Source organism: Centroberyx affinis, unplaced genomic scaffold (genome assembly GCF_046629955.1).
Source record: "Centroberyx affinis isolate AG114_WGS23_722 - 3 ecotype Tasmania unplaced genomic scaffold, CSIRO-AGI_Caff_v1 ptg002948l_1, whole genome shotgun sequence".
Classification (NCBI taxonomy): domain Eukaryota; kingdom Metazoa; phylum Chordata; class Actinopteri; order Beryciformes; family Berycidae; genus Centroberyx; species Centroberyx affinis.
Window position 1 is genome coordinate 55,428 of NW_027281064.1, and position 14,962 is coordinate 70,389.

At 39.7% G+C, this 14,962-nt stretch overlaps 1 protein-coding gene across 1 annotated transcript; it reads right to left on the bottom strand.

Annotated features, from left to right (window-relative positions):
- Positions 1-345: 345 nt before the first annotated feature.
- Positions 346-13,201, bottom strand: LOC139658665 (retinol dehydrogenase 12-like). The gene is made up of 7 exons (XM_071536814.1): positions 13,179-13,201; positions 11,063-11,178; positions 7,577-7,732; positions 7,289-7,393; positions 6,382-6,591; positions 1,721-1,913; positions 346-448 (listed from the first exon to the last, which is right to left on the bottom strand). The coding sequence occupies exons 1-7, from the start codon at positions 13,199-13,201 to the stop codon at positions 346-348; spliced, it is 906 nt and encodes a 301-aa protein (XP_071392915.1).
- Between the last annotated feature and the right edge of the window lie 1,761 nt (positions 13,202-14,962).

Here is a 14,962-nt window from a genome sequence, read left to right on the forward strand (position 1 = left end):
GTCCATATGGTATATTCTATATTTAAAGACAGGGTTTTTGGCAACTTTCAAACACATTGTCAAGTCAAAGGATTATTATATCACAACATTTCCCCAGTAGACTCCAGTTGTGTTGTCCAAGTTAAAAGAGCAGTTGAATTTTGAAGGTTTCAGCACAGCAAAATGAAATATTTACACCTTTACTGCAGCTCCCCTTACTCTCCAGTCAGCAACAGCATTGTCAGATTTAATCTTCATCTCCCATTGAAAATACATGGCATGTGGTTTACCCTTTACCCTCTAAAGCCCCAAGCTAAATGCGGTCTGTAGTAAAATGGCCTCTCCAGACATCAGAAGGACAGCTGATCACTCCCAGCTGATACCGAGCATCTGGCAGCTGACTTCCCACAGCTTCTCAGCCATCACATCATCTCTAGCTGCACTGGTACAAGTAGACAGCTTGCAGTCACTGTATGGAGGGGAGAGAGAATGAAAGAGAGAGGAGAGGGTACATTTATTGATATGTATATATTTTTTTGATTGATAATTTATTTCGAACATGTAAAAAATAAAAAAAACAGATAAAAACAAAACAAGAATAACAATAAGATGAAATAAATAATAAACCTATCCAACAAACTCAATAAACAAATTCTCATAAACAACACAAATTAAATATTACATGTTCGAAAAGCAGTAGGAAGAAGTATACACTTATTTTTCCCTACCCCTTTCTCGCTACTCATCTATAAACTCATATATACAATTTATAACTATCCCAATTCTATGTACAACCCAAATATCCACCCGATGTCAATAAAATAAAACTAAACCTTTAACACAACCCTTCCTTATCCATATACCTCTTAAAAATATTTTTTTTGTATATCTTCTTGAACTGATTTACGTTTGTACTTTGTTTTAACTCCACATCCAAACCATTCCACAAATTCACCCCACAGATTGAAATACACATACTCTTCATAGTGGTAGAAGATTTGCAAAACAGAAATATGACTGAAGAAACAGTGAACCTTCTATTAGTTACGCTGGAAATCTTCAAGAGCCAAATTCAGCAAAACAACACATAGTCTGGCATTTTCTAATAAGCACATTGGTGTACATGCAGTGCTTCCATGTATGCAATATGCTATTATCAATGTTTGCCAATGGTTCAGTTGCTAATGTTACCTAGCAAGCCATTTATTAGGTCAGTAGGGTCCGGGGACCACCAGGGGTACTTGAGAGTGTTCCAGGGGGTCCCCAGCAAATTGATGAATTGTTAAACTTCATCATTATTTCAGTTAGTCGAAGTAGAGAATGTAGAAGAATGACTGTTTTGATCATAGTTTCTCTGTTATTTCTCTACCTACAATACAGATAGTCATGGGATTCTGGACAAAATCATATCTAACAATAAAAATATTCTCAGATTTGGGTCCAAGAGAAAAAATCTCATAAAATGGGGGTCCATGGTTCTAATGTGTAGTAGCCTAAATTAGGGGTCCTTCATATGAAAAAGGTTGAGAATCACTGTCTTAGGTGACCAGATTTTTTGGAGAGAATTAGTGGTTCACATGCCAGTCTCTCACAGTACAGATAGACGCTGACATATAGACAATTTAGAGTCTCCAGTTCACTTAAGTGAAATGAACTGCAGTGTTTGCTTGGAATGAAAACCTGCAGACTCCTCCATGGCACAGGACTGGACACCACTAGCGTACAGGGGAACATAGCTTACCAGTAGTATCCCCCAGTCTGTGTGTCTAGTTCGGGCTCCACAGCGCAGTAGATGGAGGTCTGGGCTCCCTGGACGATGGTCTTGGTGAAGGGTCGGACGATCTTCCAGGAGACCAGTAGGGCCAGGTTCATATGCCTCTTCAGCTCTGTACGAACGATCCCCGGATGGACGGTGTACACCGTCACTCCACTACCTGCAGGTAGTTTACACCGCCAACGTCACTTTCATCACAGTGCCATTGTCACCAGTAAAAGTGTTATATATCTGATTTGACTTTTAAAGCTGTTCTTTTAATTTTGGGAAGAATTTAGTCCTGCCAGCTACACCCAATGCGAAAAACTACATTACCATTACAAGCAAAAACCGCTTAAGATCGCCAACAGATTCCGATTCCAGAAAAGAAATCAACAAAAGGTCGAGTCAGTATCAAATTAGTTGGTAGCACTGAAACAACTGTTTACCCACTGCAAATTTGGCCCACACCTAGATGAAGCATTACCAAAAGTGGATTGAGAGTTGAAGCAATACAGAGAGAACGTTGCTTATTGACACAATTGTAATATTAAAAAGTGCCTCTGACACTGCTTTATCCATGGAGATGCTTGCAACACATTGGAGTTTGCTGGTAAAGCAAAAGAGGCTGGGAACGTGAACAAAGTATATAAAGGGAAAAACAAGAAAAGAGAATTGGGAAAGCAGTCCGAGGTGGACTTGACCCCCCCAAGTCCACCTCGGACTGCTTTCACTGACGTGGGGTCCCCCTGAATCCAACAATCACCCTTTTCAATCCATCTGTTCTATCAACCTTATTTACAAGATGTGGAAGTAAACACAGAGTCAACGTAATTTTTTGTGGAGCATTTCCGGTTCACATTTTCGGCGCCGCATAAACTAAGCTAGAAAAGCAGCAGCAACGTCATTTACACTAAAAAAAAGAAATGATATATGAGATATCTTTAATCTTTGATTTTGAAAGACCGGATCAAGCGAAAGATAAAGAAAAATGTTTAATTTCTCTGTAGAGTCCTTTCCACAATGTTGTCAGACACTTATAATAATAATCTGAGCCTGTCAGTGGCAAAAACAAAACAAGCTCTTTTAGTGGACGTACATTGACAGTTCACATTTGCCCCGTCGGATTTCACTGCAGCCCGTTTCGCGGCTGCCGGCTGAAGCGATCTCGCTCAATACTGGACCAATTTCAAAAATTGTTGTCCCCATTAGTTACTTAGACACAAAAAGTTGGGAAAATAGAGTGGAGGTTGAAAAATACCAAAGTTACCCTCATCACCGCAGGAAGTAGGGGTGCTGGGGGCGCTGCAGCACCCAAAAACTTATTTACCCAAAATAAATAAATTAAATAAAATTCATGAAAATTCATTAAGATTCATTGGAAACACTAATGACTGTAACAGTAAGCCATAACAGCAGCAATTTGTGTCATGCTAGTCACATGACCTTACTGACCGTGCCTATCTACGTCAGTAACGTCAAGTGACTAGTCACGTAGCTATTGTTGACCTTATCATCACTGTCGTAGCTAGCTAAGATGACCACCTGTCAAAATGGCGCAAAAACGCATTTCTGATTTTTTTGGGAAGCCTCAACAAAACAAAAAAAGATTCAGCGAATTGGCGGACCAGGCGGAGGCAGACTCGCAGCCCAGTCCGAGCACCAGCACCTCCAAAACGACCAACGCACCCTCCCCAGGCCCAGAGTTTGATAATCGGGAGCACATTGACAGCCGTGCCCCAGCAGTTCAAGCTAACGTTACAGGTCAAAATGCTAACGTTTCAGAGGCACTCGAACCACACCAACCAACCAGCTTCAGTTTTCCTGGAAGACGGTTTATAAAAGAAACGTTTTGTTGTTCATTCACTGCAAACTGGTTCAACAAATGGAGACGGCTGCATTATATTGAGGATGGTGATCGCGTTGTCTGTTTTAGCTGTGTCAAAGCGGTGGAGAAAGGTCTAATTAATGAATTAGACAGAAGGCCACAGAAAAATTCAACAAGCATGAGAAGTCTAAGCTTCACAGTGATGCCATTCAAAAAATCGCTGCTCTACAAAACACCCCAATTAATGCCCTTTTATCTGGCACTGCCCGCCAAGCTCAGAATATAGCAAGGCAAGTTCTGGAACTGATGTTCAGGTCAGTGCTCTTCCTGGGAAAGAAGGGGGTGGCAGCCGTGATGGCATTTTGTATGAACTTATGCTGGAACATACATACAACCTCCCAAAAGAGAGACAATGGATTCTTAGGAGAGACAACTGACTCTCGGACACAATTCAGAATGAAGTCATTCAACAGTACGCCTGCGCTATTCAGAGTGAGATTGTATCCCGTGCCGTAAATAGTCAGTAATGTACTATGGACTCACAGCTGATGGTACCACGGATGCCAGTACAATGGAACAGTTTTCATTGACGCTGCAATATGTAGATGAGAACATGGAGATTCATGCTGATTTCCTTGGATTTTACAATGCTCCCGACAGCAGCGGAGAGACCCTGTTCAAGTGCATCAAAGATGTATTTCTCAGGCTGAACATCCCAATCGAACGTCTCCGGTGATACTGTTTTGATGGAGCTAGTAATATGTCAGGACGGTTTTCGGGTGTTCAGGCACGACTAAAAGAACTATGCCCGGAGTCTCTGTTCGTCCACTGTGCCAACCACTCACTTGACTTAGTTCTTCAAGAGGCCGCCCGTGAGGTGAGTCTCATTGCTGATTCCATGAACTTTGTTCAGGGCATAGCTGTGGTAATCCGTGAGTCATCCAAACGCAAGGAGCTCTACGCGTCAATGTTTGGCTGCGATGAGGTAGTTACCATACTGGCCATATGTCCAACAAGATGGTGCATACGAACAATAGCTATCAAATGTGTATGTAGAGCCTACAAAGAAATCATTGGAACTATGGAGCAGCTTAAGCATGACAAAAGTGTGAGGGGAGAGACCAGAGCCAAGATCGGAGGCCTGTATAAGCAAGCAATGAAAGCTATAACCTACTTTGGCCTCCTGTGTTGCGAAGCACTTTTCGAGCCGTGCGAGTGGGTGGCCAGGAGTGGGTGCCCTTGAGTGTATTGAATTGCTTGGAAAGCGCATGGAAGCACTTTGAGATGATGCAGTGGTGGAGAACATACTACAAACGGTATCCACAGCGGGACTGAAAATGCCAGGTGAGCGCAGGGTGACAAAAACCCCAGTCCGTTATCGGCACACAACAGAGCCAGAGGCAGAAGCGAAACACTCATGGCGACGCCAGTTTTATGAAGCAGTGGACTTGGTTACAGAGGAACTAAAGAGGAGATTCAACCAAGATGGCATGAAAACAGCAGCTCTCAGAGAGAATGTGGTTATTAAGGTAGCCAACAAGGAACAAACAGTGAATGTAGATTTCCTTCACCTTCCCTTGCACTTTGACAGAGCCCGACTGGAGATCCAGCTGAAAATGATCAGAGACGTCTTCGGCGATTCTCCCTGTAACACCGTAAAAGTCATAGCCACAAGTATGTCTAAACTCCATCCACAAACAAGGGCTCTTTTCAAAGAAGTCTCCCCATCCCAGCTGCTTCATCGGAGAGGACATTTTCCACTCTGCGCCGTCTGAAGACATGGTTACGCACAACAATGACACAAAAAAGACTGACACACCTTGCTCTCATGCATGTTCATGGCGATATTTTGGACAGTCTGGACATTGATGCCCTAATGAGGACCTTCATCAGTGCCAACCCGGAGAGAAAGGCCACGTTTGGAGTTCTGTGATGCAGGCGGTAAGGTAAGACAATGTTATTTTTTTTAATGCTGCCACCACGCAGCATGCATTTGTCTTTGGAAATTGGGCTTTGGCTATATGTGTTATGTTCTTGTTTTTTGAGTCTGGTTCGTATACCTTTTGAATATTCGTTTTTCATATCTAGGCATGTTTATGTTGCATGTTTAATCTTTTCGGTCCCTCTCTGTAAAGCACTGCGCCTGGGAAAGTGTGTATTCGTTTATACATATTGTATGAAAAAGTCTTTACAGATTAAATGTGCATCTTCCGGTTAACAAAAACAGATTTAGGCTGAGTTTTATTTGCTCACTGCCAACCTAGAAAGGAAAAACGAATATCCAAAAGGTATACAGCTGTGACACATTGTTTACTGTTGCCATGGTGTTCAGCACCACAGACAGTGTACAAGCAGTCCGCATTGAAAATCCGCACCGGTATATTTTATCAATGTTGTTGTTAGTTAAGCGTCTATATGCGCACTCATAATGTCATTCCTGCCAGTCCTCCCCCCCCCCCCCCCCCCCACGTTCCCCGTGGCTCTGGTTACCCTTTAAGAGAACACCTTCGCACCTGATGGACTGTATAATTGCTAAAAAAAACAAACGATAGAACTGTACGATAGAAGCCAGCATTAGACCAGAAATTACACATAGACCCTTTAAGAATGGAATTGTGGGGGTGTCCTGGGTTTGGGTCCAGCCTGGGACCTTTGTCGCATGTCATCCCCTTCTGTCTCTCCGCAGTCTTTCCTGTCTCTCTTCACTATAGACTGTCAAATAAAGGCAAAAATGCCACAAAGAAGAAGAATTGTGCATGTGAGTGTGGCCAGTGACTCACCATGTCTGGCTCTTGAACAGTTCATAGTGACTCATACCCACCTTGCAGCCTCCTTGCCAGAGATCTTGTAGAGAGGATGTTGGCCAGTTTGCTCTGGCCGTAGGCCCTCCTTGAATGGTAGCTCCTCTCACTATTGATATCCTCCAGCTGGATCCGCCCCCAGGCGTGAGCCATAGATGATAGGTTGATGATCCTCGAGGGGGCGGACCGCTTTAGCAGCTCAACCAATAGGAACGTCAGCAGGAAGTGACCTAATAATGACAATTTGAAAAAGTTACTTGATGTATTGGTCAATATTTCAAAAATACACTTGTATCTATTCTCTAAAATGCTAGTGTTAAAGTGTTAAAGGTATTTAGTTACCTAATGACTTATACTATACTATATATTATACTATAATCCATAATGAACTTTACCTGAAAGGAAGCAATCATTTTGTAAAATTATATTGGTAACACTTTACAATAAGGGTCACTAAGTTAAGGGTTAGTTAATGCTTAATAAGCATTAACTAACCGTTAATTAACAGTTAACTAATGTGTAATTTACTAATGTTAATTAAGATATTATTTTATACATTATTTAATAGTTTAGATGACTATTAAATAATGTATAAATTAATACCTTAGTTAACATGAACACCATTAGTAAATGATTACCAGTCACGTTAACTGTTAATTAAGGGTTAGTTAATGCTTATTAAGCTTATGTTACTAGTATATTTCATAAAAAGTGGCTGTCACATTTTAAACTCCATTCATTTCAATTCAATTCATTATGCTACTGAGCTATCGTCGTAATTTTTTAATTAGTAAATTATATTAGGTAAACTTCTCATGCCAAAGTTTTTTCAGAATTTTCACTTATCAAACCTGAATTGATTGAATTCAAAGTAAATTCCAGCTTTGATTGGCACAAGCTGTTTTTTTTGTGTGAAACTTATCTCACCTAAGTGATTGACTCCAAATTGCATTTCAAAGCCATCGGCTGTTTTCGAGTATGGACACATCATCACTCCAGCGTTGTTGATTAGGACATGGAGCTGGCTCTCCTCTGAAGAACGTGTAAGGAAAAAATATTTGATCGACTGATTGATTGGTCAGTTTTTGCAATTAAAAGAGTGTGCAATCAATTGTATTTTGCATTTGTACCCATTCTCATTTCTACTAATAGTACTCTACTGATAATTTGACTTGGACATGGTAATGAATCATTCATATTTGTCTCTAATCTCACCTCTGTTGATGACCTCGGCAAACTCTCTGATGGACTTGGTATCAGACAGGTCCAGCTTCCTTGAGATGACATTTGGGTTTCCAGACATTTCTACAATCTCTGCTCTGGCCTTCTCAGCCTTTGAGATGTCTCTACAGGCTATTATGATCCTTCCACCTGGATTGAAGATGGTAGAGATAGAGGGAGGGAAGAGTAATAATAATAATAATAATTTCTTTAATTGTATGACACTAGCAAATTTAGCAAAACGTAGATTACAAAGTGCTTGACAATCAAGACAAACAGAGGGCACAGAAGCAAGGTTACACGAGGAGGACAGCAGCAAAAACAAAAAAAAATATGTTGGAAGGACAAACATCATTCCATAAAACCACATAGGTCTTAAAAATAGGTCTTAAAAGATGACACTGATCTCTACAAGAAGGAATTCCCTAAGAGTAGGAGGTCTGGCATGAAGACACGGTCTAGATTTAGGAATGACAAGAGGGTCCGGTCTTAAACCTAGATTTAGGAATGACCAGACTTTCTCCAGATTGCTTAACTTTTTAATGTTGGAGGTGGTTCTTAACTGAATGAAAGAGGACTGAACAAGTCTCTTTACTTGGGGGCCCTAAAATCTCCTTTTCTCATTTCTGCCAGCTGGATGTATTTTTGCTGATACTGCCAAGTTCATTTTGAATCAAAATTATGGTATTATGGCAACCAAACTGTACAATCTTTGGTAAGTTGTAAAAATTGTCTATATTCAGTAAGTTGTAAAAACATTCTGGTACATCCAACACTTAATTTCAACAAGGGGCTCTGTAAGAGTGGCTAGGCTATCTGGATATTTGGATTTCATATAGGTGGGTATAGCTGTGTGTTGTCAGCATAGCAGTGGAAGGAGATATGTTTGCAGTGCCTATAGTGCGACCAAGAGGGAGCATGTAAGTGAAAAAAAGATAGGACCTAAAATTGAACCTTGAGGAACTCCACAGTTAATGTATGCTGAGGATGATGATGAGTTTCCAATTCCAACAGAGAAGATTCGAGAGACATTCTAGAACCAATTTAATGCAATGTCCTTAATGCAAACACAGAAATCAGAGGTGGTGTATTTTATTTGTTTTTTTATTTAACCTATACTTTACCACGCGGGTCACTTGAGAAGAAATACTTATTTACACGGATGGCCTGGAAAGAGGTTAGCCTAGCGCACTAAGATCTAGGGTGATTAGAATAGAACTTTAACCCAAACCTGATATCGTTAAATATCATTTGCATGGATATATAGAGGGATGCAGGAGGAAAAAGAGGACAAGCCAAAACCAAAGACATTCGAGGCTATCATGTTGCTAAAACTAATACTAATATATGTACAGTTCAGTCAGAGCTAAGAATGGAAATTTTTACCTTCCAGGGAGCCATCTTTTTCTATAATAATAATCATAATAACTGTTACTCTGTTTAAAGTTTAAAGTGTATTAACACCAAATTTATACATAGTTAAGTTTGTACAATGACAAACCAGAAAAAAGATCATAAAAAACACATTTTAATTTAATTTAAAGGCCTATGGTTATGCACTCAAAGCCTCTTAGATACTCTTTGATAGTTATGTAAATAGAAGGCTTTTTGAACAGACTACTTCCCATTTATCCCATTTGTTGAATAAGCCTGACCACTTGCTTCTGTTTTTGAATGGAATACATTACCATCTCTCTAGTCTTGAAACAGAAAAACTGTTAAAAAAAAAAAAAACAAGAAAAAAAACAACAACAACAACGACTACTACTACTATTGGCAATGAATCTTGCATTTCTGAGTCCATTTTGCTGTTTGGTGGTATATTTTTCCTATTCCTATGGATAACTGGCCAAATATAGACGACGTGCTGTTAGGTCAAGATATTTCCAGTGGAGCTACATGGAGTTTGACAGCAGAAAATTTTCAGTGATCTAAAACATCAACGGTAATGTCAGGTTTTGGTTTCAGTCCCTCAGAAACAAAGAGCAAGGCCCTCTTTCTAGACCCACCATTATACTGATGTGTTCAATCATAAAGGGAGAAATCCATCATAGAAGAGGCAGAGATAATTTCTCCACCTATAGGAGCCTCAATAGACCAGAATGCAATGCAACCACAGCTTGCATCTTTGGAGATCTGTAGTCAGTATCTGTTATCAGTAGTTTGTGAAATACAACACCCTCTTTAATGACTGGTAACACAGCATTGTCCTTTCTTCACTCACTGTTTCTTGGCTGGAGAAACTTACTACACTACAGCTCTCTCCATCTGCATGTATACCGACAGTAGAGGATGTTGAAAGGCATTCTGGGAAACTTAAGAAATCACCAACTGAAGTAGAAGTAGACGAGGCAAGTTCAGGGAAAGTGGTACACAAACAAAGTTAATTGCAACACTTCATCACAAAAAAACTCCTGGGATGCATTGGGCATCACAGACATATTGATGAGATAGAGTGGAAGACTATCCCAGGGTGGACTTTACCTTTAACAGTCATTAACCTGCCAGATATAGACAGTTGGTGGTGGGTAACTCTGTCAATTCTACCAGCTACTTGACAGTTGAGGTTTTGTGATCTAGTGTCTGTATGAACACAAAGCTTCTCCAATACTGAGGCTCCAACTGGCTCCAACATCATTGGTCCTCTCTCTTATCAGACTTAAACAGCAAGTCGGCATTGGATTGAATGAAGTGAATGTGAAGCTAGTTAGATATATTATAACTAAGAAAATAAAAAAGACCACAGGGAACCAAAACTGAAACAATAGCATTAACTTAAAGGAATAGTTCACCCAAAAATGAAATTTCTGTCATCATCTACTCACCCTCATGCCAAATGAAACACAGATGAAATTTGTTAGTCCATATAACACACAGGGAGGTTGCCAGCACAACTTCATAGCAGCCTTTTCCAAAACAACTGAAGTCAATGGGGACCTGTTCTTTAGAATTCCAAAACAAAAACAGCCAAACAATCACACTGTGAATAGAAAGACCTATACACCATTATTTGTTGCAAATCAATCAGCTGTAGTTAAGATTTGCACTAAATGATGGTGTAAATATACTGTAGGTCTTTTTGGAACTCTGAAGAACTGGTCCCCACTGACTTCAGTTGTTTTGGAGAAGGCTGCTATGGAGTTGTGCTGGCAGCCTCCCTGTGTGTTATATGGACAAACTTCACCTGTGTTTCAACTGGCATGAGGGTGAGTAGATGATGACAGAATTTTCATTTTTGGGTGAACTATTCCTTTAAGAAGTCATTGGTGACAAATGAACATGAACATTTAGTGAGATATGTCAAGCAATTTGTGACTGGCTTGTGTCTGATGAACAAAACAACAGTGTTTTGTCAAGACTGACAGCTTTAAGTCTAAAATAATTTGCTGTTGGGAAGAGAAATATCAATGCAGCAGTAAAAACTTAACTTAATGCACCTTTAAGAAATAAATAACAAAAAGTTAATTTCAAGCCCTTTACCTCTCTTTGCCAGGTCCAAGGCTGTCTCCTTCCCGATGCCAGTGTTAGCTCCAGTGATGATGACGGTTTTTCCATCCAGCCTGGCATCTGATGACCACTGGCTACAGAACAGAGCTCTGGGACAAAACCACAATACTATGTAAATGTCCTGCAGGCCAGTGGCTGTTGGTAGCCTAAAGGTTTGTTTCCATAGACCAGATTAAAATATCTGGGCAGGTGAGATGAAGAAGACTCTCTTTTCTCCCTCAACATGTCGATGTACCTTTGTGCAAGATCCATGACCCTGAGTTGCAATAGAGTAGTGTGGTTGGACTGGACTGACAGTTCCCAGGTGGGAATATGTATAGCCAGTGATGTGAGCAGAATTCACTGGGGGAACTCACCTATCCGCATGGGTCTAGGGCAATGGTGGAAGAAGTACTCTGATCCTTTACTTAAGTAAAAGTAACAATACAGCAATGTAAAAATACTCCATTACAAGTAAAAGTCCTGCATGAAAAATCCTATTTAAGTAAAAGTACATAAGTATTAGCAGCAAATGTAGTTAAAGTATTAAAGTAAAAGTAGTGGTTTGGTCCCTCTGACTGATATTTTATTATATATGACATCATTAGATTATTAATACTGAAGCATCAGTGTGAAAGCAGCATGTTACTGTTGTAGCTGCTGGAGGTGGAGCTAGTTTGAACTACTTTACATACAGTTAGCTAGTTTAGTCCAGTGGTTCCCAACCTAGGGGTCAGGCCCCTCCAAAGGGTCACCAGATAAATCTGAGGGGTCGTGAGATGATTAATGGGAGAGGAAAGAAGAAAAAACAAAGTTCCGATACACAAATCTGTTTTCAGTTTTTGGACTTTTACTCTAATCTTTGATTTTTGCTGAAATATTGGATCATTTGAACATTTATTGAAATGAAACCATGTGAGGTTTAGAGGGAAAAATCACTATTTGATGGAGCTGTTAACAACTCATAGACATCTGAAATGTGACCTGACTACACACTGCTTTTTGTAAGACGTCAAAAGCCAAAAAGGTTGGAAACCACTGGTTTCATCTTTAACAATGTGTTGTATTTTAAAATCTTGTTATATTATCCATTGTGTCAAATCTCCATCTGAAAAGTAACTAAAGCTGTCAAATAAATGTAGTGGAGTAGAAAGTACAATATTTCCCTCTGAAATGTAGTGGAGTGGAAGTATAAAGTAGCATCAAATGGAAATACTCAAGTAAAGTACAAGTATCTCAAAATTGTACTTAAGTACAGTACTTGAGTAAATGTACTTAGTTACTTTCCACCACTGGTCTAGGGGCATGCTTCCTCGGCACAAAATGCTTCATTTTAATGCAATTTAGAGATAATGAGGAGTGTTAAAGTGTAATTTCATTGGCTGAGTGGGTTGGTGAATGTTCAAAGCAGCAAGAGTTAGAGCTTGTGACTTGTTTAAATGTACAAATGTTCTACAACCACCGGTAATGTTCTGTACTTATTTGTTTTATAATGGAAGAAAAAAAATGGCAACTGGAATGCACGTCCACCCTGTCAAATTCATTCCCAGAACACCATTCCAATGTGGTCTGGCCAAATGACAGCCCTGATTCTCAGAAACAGTAAGCTGATGGAACGGCTGACAGACCACTCAGCAGTCCAACAGTGCTAACATCATGACAGGTTAAATATGACATAGATGACAGATTTGTTTTACCAATCATCTAAAAATACATGATCTGACGTTCAATCTTCAGACAGGTTACAAGTGTGCATATTTTCAGGGTTTTTTTCTGTTAACATCTTCCTCATGATTTCTGTCACTCAGTTTCCGCAAAACTAAACTGGGATGGCAAGGACAATCCACATGAGCTGGATTGAAGTCCACAATATCAATAATACATATCCTACTGAGCCACCATAGCACCGTAATACAGCCAGTTTAGTCAAAAAGATGTACAGGAAATACGTGTCCGATATTCAGCATTAGCAATAAAATCACCAATTTCGAACAGTAAGTGGTGTTAAAGTCTACACTAGAAATGAAAAATGGGATCAAACCAAGGAACCAAACCACCACTTCTAGAAAGTTGAGCAGAATGATAGAGGTTAAACAGACAAACAGCCTACCTCAGGGTATAAATGTTAGCCATTTAGTCTCCCTGCCGACTCCGTGTTGAAGAAAGGTCCACAGAAATCAGGTCAGCATGACAAAGCTAGAGGCTGTAGCCCAGAAAACATTGCAGCTAAACAGAGAGAGCAGTGTATGTGAGTGTGTGTGAGTTTGTGTGGATGTGTGTCTCTGCATTAAAATGTGTGTGTGTGTGTTAAGTGTGTGTGCGTGCACAGTGGGCTGCATTGGAAATGTTGTATGGACTAGTTAATCCCAGCTAATCTTCTGTTCTTCAGCCCACTGATCCACTTTGTACCAGAGTCTGCAGCATACCAATACAATACACAATACAATAGGGCAATACAATACGATGTAATGCAGTGCTATACATGAACAATACAACCCAATAACAGATGTTCTTGGGAAGAACTCAAATGATTATTGCTTAATGATTGTACACCATTAATTATCTCAAACTGGAAAGTGTTTCAAAACTGCATGTAATTAAAAACAGTTTGTTTCAATTCATCTAAGAATGAATTTGTAATTCCTAGGACAGTCAGAATATGTAGACATGAAAAAGCCCCTCAAAAGCCCTAAACTTGAACCTGTGATGCCATTGATACATAAAGTCTGGAGCTAACCCAAAGATATTACCCATCAAGGAATTTGCTAGATCCATGGAACAAGCACAAAATGTTAATGATTTTTTTATTTGAAAAAACTGTAATACTTATATGGAAATCCCCTGCACCCCCTTCTCATGCTCGCCCACATTTCCCTGCAGTTCCAGAGTGATGTATATTTATATTTATATATATATATTATCTTTATCCTTGTTGGATGAAGGTGAGGACATGACACATTCTGGTGATGTAAGAGGCCTGGGATGTGTATACACGACATAGGACGTTAAGGAGGACTGTATTGTCTGATCTAGTTGACCTGTAAACAATTGTATGTTTCTTTTTTTGTTCTCTATTTTCATTTTTATTTTTTTATTATTATTATATTATTATATTTATCTTTCTGTCTTAATTTGTCCTTTTTTTTTCTTTTTTCTTTTTGTGATTACCCTGTCTTGTCATATTGTTGTTGTTGATGTGTTTTATATTCCTACTAAATAACTTACAAGTGCAATTGTTGTATAAATGCTGGTTACATTGAAAATCCGATAAACAAAGTTTAAAAAAAAAAAAAAATCTGTAGTACTTAAGGATTTTTGTGAGCTACTTTTTTATTTTTACTAGAGAAATTCTCCAGACAAGTCCTCTTATTCCGGCTTGAACAGTGTTTAACTAAATTAACATCTCTTCTACTTGAAAAAGCGTTGACATCTTGAGACGCGACGAGTCGAACATTTCTCCACACAATACACAAACATCGATACTTTTTGTAGGTGTTTTAGGTCGGCTAATCTCCATAAACAGATATCTGCATATGAGACGTCGTCTCTCAACTCCAACTCCATTCTCATGTCTCAAGTTGCTAATCGGACTGTAAACAATGACCGGCGCATGCAAGAGGAAGTCTTGGCCCGGATGTCCGCTGGCTACACCGGAACCTGGGTCGCTGCGGGAAGGCCTGAGCCAAATGGTACGCGCCCTACTCGGTGAGCCACCAGGGCACCCCCAAAATAAAACTTTTAACCACTAGAACACAACAACTATAACAACTTAAACCTGGAGTCAATCGGATTTAAGTTTTGGTCGGTCGGTCGGTTGGTCGCATGCAACACGCAATGAGTCATATTTTGGGCTCAAACATATGGGAGAGTCGTACACTTTTATTTTAACAAAAT